Source organism: Cebus imitator, unplaced genomic scaffold (genome assembly GCF_001604975.1).
Source record: "Cebus imitator isolate Cc_AM_T3 unplaced genomic scaffold, Cebus_imitator-1.0 Scaffold581, whole genome shotgun sequence".
NCBI lineage: Eukaryota > Metazoa > Chordata > Mammalia > Primates > Cebidae > Cebus > Cebus imitator.
The window spans coordinates 376,050-382,928 of record NW_016107896.1 but is presented as its reverse complement, the minus strand read 5'-3'; the positions used below and the strand labels follow the sequence as shown (position 1 = coordinate 382,928).

At 36.1% G+C, this 6,879-nt stretch overlaps 1 protein-coding gene across 3 annotated transcripts in view; it reads right to left on the bottom strand.

Moving 5' to 3' along the window:
• Window positions 1-6,879, bottom strand: part of LOC108294466 (zinc finger protein 680) — an 81,006-nt gene that overhangs the window by 59,140 nt on the left and 14,987 nt on the right. For all 3 annotated transcript variants that reach the window (XR_005197965.1, XR_005197966.1, XM_017516360.2), the window contains exons 2-3: window positions 3,158-3,284; window positions 2,561-2,656 (exon numbers count right to left, since the gene is read on the bottom strand). Coding sequence is in view for 1 of the 3 variants with exons in the window: in XM_017516360.2 (XP_017371849.1) it covers window positions 2,561-2,656; window positions 3,158-3,284 (223 nt within the window). In the remaining 2 variants the exon portion in view is untranslated. The remainder of the gene's footprint in view (window positions 1-2,560; window positions 2,657-3,157; window positions 3,285-6,879) is intronic.

The window sequence follows — 6,879 nt, the reverse complement described above, 5'->3', positions numbered from 1 at the left end:
AAAAAAAAAAAAAAAAAAAAAAAAAAAAAAAAAAAAAAAAAAAAAAAAAAAGAAATTAGTTATGTTATTATTCAGGTATATGCTTAAGAAAGTGGATAAAAATCCTATAATTCTTTTTTGTAAACTTTAATTTATAAATAACATCAATCATAACATGTAAATTATGCATATGTCCTAAATCTTCAAATCTAAAAAGTTTGAAAAATTGAAATAGAAAGTAAAATTTGAAATAGAAAATAGAAAGTAAAAATGTATAGGGAGAGTGACAACAGTAAGGTGGAAAAATAAAAGGTGCCCTATTTGCTTACCATCCCACAGCAAGAAAATTTATCTTTATGAAAGAGCCAGGCAGCATGGCTCACACCTGTAATGACAGACACATGGTGCATTCAGGTTGGGGATTCAAGACTAGCCTGGGTTACGAAGCCAGAACCCATCTCAAAAATAAGTGCCTTTAAGAGAGCTTTGAGGTCCAGAGAGGGTGTTGTGAGACTCTGCTAAAGTCTAAGATTGAGGAGTGTTCCTTTCAGAAGGCAGGCCCTCATTCAGGTGGAAAAATATAGGGCCCCTGTTCTAGGCTACAGATCCAGGAAATGTCCTACTGAATTTGGTCCCACTGAGAATTCTGAACTTACTCTGTAATCATCCCAAACTTCTCCCAGCCACAGTCTAGGTGAGATCGTGCCCTTCCAGAGGCCTGGAACAAGATACACATTTATAGCCACATAGGCCGAAGCAGTTCAATGACTCATAGAACTCTTTGAGTCATAGTTCATGGCCAGTTCTGCCTACACAGGAACCCACACAGTGACCTGAAAAAATTCTGTCTGGTATTCAGTGAAAGCCATACTCATCCACATTCTGATAACAAAGCCTACCATATGTAGACCCAATTACAAAATCCTGCCCTACTGTCTGCCCTACAGAGCAACATCAAGAAAAACATTCAGTCTGTTCCAAAATATAATGGAAATTACAACTACCCAAGCCCCTGTTAATAAGTCAAATAAAGGTGAGCCCTAGTGCAGACCCAGCATCCTTGTGAGCAAGCCACACCTCTCTCCTCTACAAACCCAGCAGGTATTGCATCACCCTGAGAACCCAACAACAACAACAACAAAAATCTTTAACCCCTGAAACCAGTTTATAAAAACTTAAAGAGGTGTCTGCTTCTTCAAATTCAGAAACCAATACAAAACTATACTGTACCCACTGTAAATGCTTTCATTTTAATATAGAACTGGAAGTATGTGGCAGAAGAATTAGTCAAAAAAAATTTTTAAACTCATTGAAATTGAAGACAAATGAGTAAAAACTTGCTGCTTGTAGATCATATGCTGTTATATATAAAAAATAAATTAGCAAAATATAAAGTTAACGTACAAGTTACGATTCCATACACTTAAGGCAAACTGATAGAGAAAACAATCTTATTTACAATAGCATTAAAATAACAAATTTCTGAGAACAAATTTAAAGGAGGTTAAAAAAAAATCTTTATAATACAAATATATTAATAAAATAAAATGGAAAAGATACAAATAATTTTTTTTTTTTTTTGAGACAGTCTCTGTCACACAGGCTGGAGTGCAGTGGTGTAATCTCGGCTCACTGCAGCCTCCACCTCCTGGGTTAAAGCAATTCTCCTGCCTCAGCCTTTTGAGTAGCTGGGATTACAGGCATCTGCCACCATGCCCAGCTAATTTTTGTATTTTTAGTAGAGATGGTGGGATTTCACCATGATGGCCAGGCTCGTCTCAAACTCTTGACCTCAAGTGATCTCCCTGCCTTGGACTCCCAAAGTGCTGGGATTCCAGGTATGAGCCACTGTGCCTGACCCACACAAATAAATTTAAAAATATTTTATCTATAGATTGAAAGAATAAATACTGTTAAAGTGCCATATTATCCAAAATAATCTGTGGATTCAATGAACTCCCTATCAAAATTCCAGTGGCATTTTTTTTACAACAATGAAAAATAAAATCCTAAAATTTACATAAAACTACAACAAACTTTGACTAGCCAAAGCAATCTTGAGGAAAAAGAACAAAGCAGAGGGACATCATACTTTATAATTTCAAACTATATTTCAAAGCTATAATAATAAAAACAAGATGGAATGTGCAGAAAAGTTAACCAAAAAATGGAACAGAAACCACTAATCACACATATTTCAGACATGATCTAGAAAGATAACTTAAAAAATAGTTTATCATAGAGTTTCTCAAAATTATGCAGATATTCATGTGTCCCCAGAACAATGGAAAATCAGATTGTGCAGTATCTTATATGCCATGAAGAGGGCTTTCGCTCTCATCGTAAACTTGAAGGAAGATCACTGATGGGAAAGTAGAATTTTTAGAGAATTTAAGAGCACAAGAAAGAAGATGCCCCTACCTGAGAGCAAGAAAAACAACAACAACAATAACAAAAACTGAGCTTCCCAGAAACTATTTCCTCTAGAACGTAGCTTCCCAAACCCCATGTCAAGAACTGGCTTTCTCTTTGAACTTTGGACCTCTCATCTGTGCCATCTGTTGTATTCACTTTCACCTACCTGGGGGTTCGGCTACCATCTCCTGTCTTTTCCTATTCCAGGGCTCTTTTCCTTGCTCCAAACAGGTTATCAGGTGAGGCTTAGAGACAGCAATACCTGTTTTATTAAAAATAAATAACATAAATCTTGCTCATATTCTCCAATTACTACCCTACTAATGTGCTCAGTAAAGAGGATGTCATAGCATATTCTAGGAAATTAATCCCAAATTACTAATTTATAACAAATTTCTAAATATTTAGAAAATACTTTAAATTTGTAAGTCTTTAATTTCACTATCCAGCACTATTGAATAAAAAATTGGTGGTGGCAATTAAATTTTAAGGTGTGGGCAACAACATTTTATGCCACCAAATTTCTGTAATTATCACTAAGCTAGAGTGAAGGATACCGATCAGCTCAGGAATGTGGAAAGTTCAGGTGAAGATGAAACGTACCAAAGAAATTTTTTTCTACATGGACAAATATCAAAAAATTTCTTGAAAACAGGGATCTGACACTCATTTATGGAAAGCATAAACTACCACAAGTTATACAAAAAAAGAGAAATAAAACGTTTAGGGCAGATTAGGAATTCTGTGTTGAAGTTATCCTCACCCAGGAAGGCCAGATTTCTGTAGTTCTCAAACATCACTTTCCTATATAAATTCCGTTGTGCAGTGTCCAGGCATTGCCATTCCTCTAGAGAGAATTCTATGGCCACATCCCTAAATGTCAGTGGTCCCTGAAAAAAATACACACACATACATATTTACTAAATAACCATGGGCAGAATTTTTATTTTGGCTCAAGATAAAGTAAAACAGTATAGAAAACTGATTCTGACTTACAGGAGTGACTGAAATGATCCAATAAAATGAATTTCAACATGGAAATTTCTCTACTGTATTCTTTAACTCAGATCAAAGAACAGCATAAGATCCATAACAGCAGTGTATATATGATACTTTTTTGAATGATAAAGTATAAAAGAACATGAATACAAACACGTAAATTTTTGAGCCCTATATTTACATTATGCAGAATGAGTTGTGTATATTTTTAAGATGGAAAAAATGTGCTGAGTTAGAAGGTACCTCTCAAATTTTAATGTGTACAGTAAACTGGAGATCTTATTATGCTGAATGTTTTTTAGAAGATCTGAAAGTTTGAATTTCTGAATTTCTAACAAGCTTACCAGTAATGCCAATGCTTTTGGCCCAAGAATATTTTGTCAAACATCCAGTAAGTAAAAGAGCCTGTGTTTTTCCCAGTTTTTCTGGCTGTAAACAAAGATGAGAGCCTTCATTTTCCAAAGACATATATGCAAATATAACCTAAGGAAAAAAGGCAGCTGCCAAATTAAATGTGATGGTTTATGCACATCAGCTGCATAAAGATACTTACTAATAAAGAGAAAAGTGATTAACTCTATAGGAAAAAAACCTGTCAGAGAGCTCTTTAACCAAGCCAGTCATTAACATCAACTGCACTAGGAACAAATTTTTATGATGTGCTGATGCACACAAAAGATCACGGCATCATTGCTGGAGTACTGCTCCCCAAAAGTAAAATATAATCTAAATTTAACCATAAAGAAACATCAATTTTATGCAAAGTTCAAAATACAGACATCTCCTATTTACTGTACTATTAAATAGTGATTTTAAGTAGTCCTTCAGCACCCTAGAGAGCAGGAATCTCCTAAAAAAAATTTTCAGAACTTTCTGGGTGATAAATGCAATTCTGTTTAAATAAGCATTTTCTTAATCTCTTTCTGCACAGAGCTAATGGAGAACACAGATAAATCCTCAACATTATATATTCTCCTTCTTTACTAAGGACCTCCGAATTTCCCCAATAGAAATCTTGACTATCCACACGTTCCATAATTAAACAGTACGAAGAAAATATTTTTATAATATTGCAGATTATAAATTCATAATGAGAATTTTGCATGGCATATAAGAATCCATGATGTAGAAAATGTAAACAAAGCTCTGGTATATAGGAAAAATATTTTTCAGAGACCCTTAACTATTATAATGAATTTTTAAAGTAATTGAAACTAACTCATTAGGGAGGAAAAGATCAAGTAGAGAAGTTTGCAAGTACTAAACGCATGGCATTCCAGGAGGAGGAGTGGACACAGCTCTTGATCTGAGACAGGTTTAAGTGAAAAAAAGAGCCAATTCTTCCTCTTTCTCTTCCTTTTTTGGAATTCCTTCTCAGATGAGATTCTCTGGACAAATTACACTTGCATCTTGAGAATATGCCTCTGAAGGTGTCAGCACCCCATTTACCTGGTAATACCACACCCACAGGCAGAAAACCAAGACCTGCAGAAAAAGTCCACCCACTTCTGTCCCTTTTACAAGAGATTCAGGAACAATGAGATGCTCCATGAAGATAAAAATATAATTTTCACCAGGCACAGTGACTCACACCTGTAATCCCAGCACTTTGGGAGGCCAAGGCAGGTAGATCACCTGAGGTCGGGAGTTCAAGACCAGCCTGACCAACATAGAGAAACACAGTCTCTACTAAAAGAAATACAGAATTAGCCAGTGTGGTGGTGCATGCCTGTAATCCCAGCTACTCAGGGGGCTGAGGCAGGAGAATCGCTTGAACATGGGAGGCAGAGGTTGCAGTGAACCGAGATTGCACCATTGCACTTCAGCCTGGGCAATAAGAGCAAAACCCATGTCAAAAAAAAAAAAAAAAAAATTAAGTTTCTCCTTTCTTGTCCTCAGGTGCCCTCCCCTGGCACAGACACCAGTAATTTTTTCTACAATAATGGCAATATGAACCACATTGACCTGTCTCAACTAAACCTGAACAAAATAGGCCCTTTGACCAACCTTCAATGCAAAGGTAAGAACTTAACTCTTATGAACGTATCTTGAACCCCTCGTACTTGACTCTGTCCTCATTTTAGAGTCACATGAGGCCCTTACTTAGCACAATATGATGCTGCCACCAAGAACAATTAACAGAACCTGTGGAAAGAGCACAAGTAAGAGTTCTTGGCCACGTAATCCTAATTAGGGCTGGGCTGATAACCACTTAGCTAAGCATTGCCTCTCAAGCTTTAATGACCTTATAAATCACTTGTTAATTTTGGTCCCACTCTATGTAATGTCACTCTGCAAGTTTGAAAAGGGTTCATGAATGGGTGTTTTAAACCAGTCCCCTGTCAATGCTGATGTTGCTCTTCCTGGGCCATTAGCATTAGCTGGAGAAAGCTGGCACAGCACAGAATCCCTTAAACTCAGCTCTCCTGTCACAACACAAATACAACCAATCTCCATCCTCAAGTATCATATTCTTTGCTGGTCCTTTAAAGTTTAGAGAAAAAACAGAAGATAGTAATGTTTGAATAAGTCTGCATTTGAAAAACGACATGTACACATGTACTAGTGTAACGTTGATTAAGCAGGTGCTACATCCTCAAGCGTTACAGAGCGTTGTGCTTGGAAAAATACATTATTTGATTTAATCCTGATAACACCCTGGAGTTGGTACAAGGTGTTCAATAATTCTCAGGATAAACAGCCCAGGATTTTTACTCTTCTGTTTCTCTGTCATTTATTATTTTTTTAATGTATAAAACAAAAGCTAAATATAGACAGATCAGAGGGATACAGAAAAGTTTAATGTAGTTCAGAAAAAGTTTTATTGTGTTTATATTTACTTTTTTGTGACTTATGGAGCAACTACTGAATCTGCAGTAATAGAAAACAAGCGGCTACATGGAATGTCTCAGCAAGTACTGGTTTTAATTAAAAAATTAAAAGCTAAGGCCCTAAAATAAATACTTAATTTTTCCCGTTTATCTGCTTCTGAGTTTCAGGGAATTAGGGGCACCAGCTCTAGAAAGGCTGCAGAACTCACCAGCCAAAACTAATTTCTTCTAATCAGTATCATCAGTTCAGTGAGGCAAGATCCACACTGGCGTCAGACCTAAATAAGGCCTCCAAAAAGAGGGACTCTTTACAGAACTGGGGCAGGGAGTGAACCCTATGTAGAATTCTGCTCTCTACGCCACTAGGGTATTTCCAGTTCTGATTTTTTTAGGTTTACCTAAGAGAAACTTAAATCACAGAATTTGTGTAGCTAATTTTTTTTAGTCACTGCCATGTCAATTTTCTAACATATACTAATAAGCAATTTAAATACATTCCTTAAGGTTCTCTAGGTAATGTTATCGCAGATAAATATGTATTAATAGTGTGATATTGTGCTGGCCTAGAGCCAGAACCAGAGCAAAACTATTTTATAAAATGCAAAACTGTTTTTAGATAAGTTGAAATGGCTGCCCCATTCTCCTCACAATAACT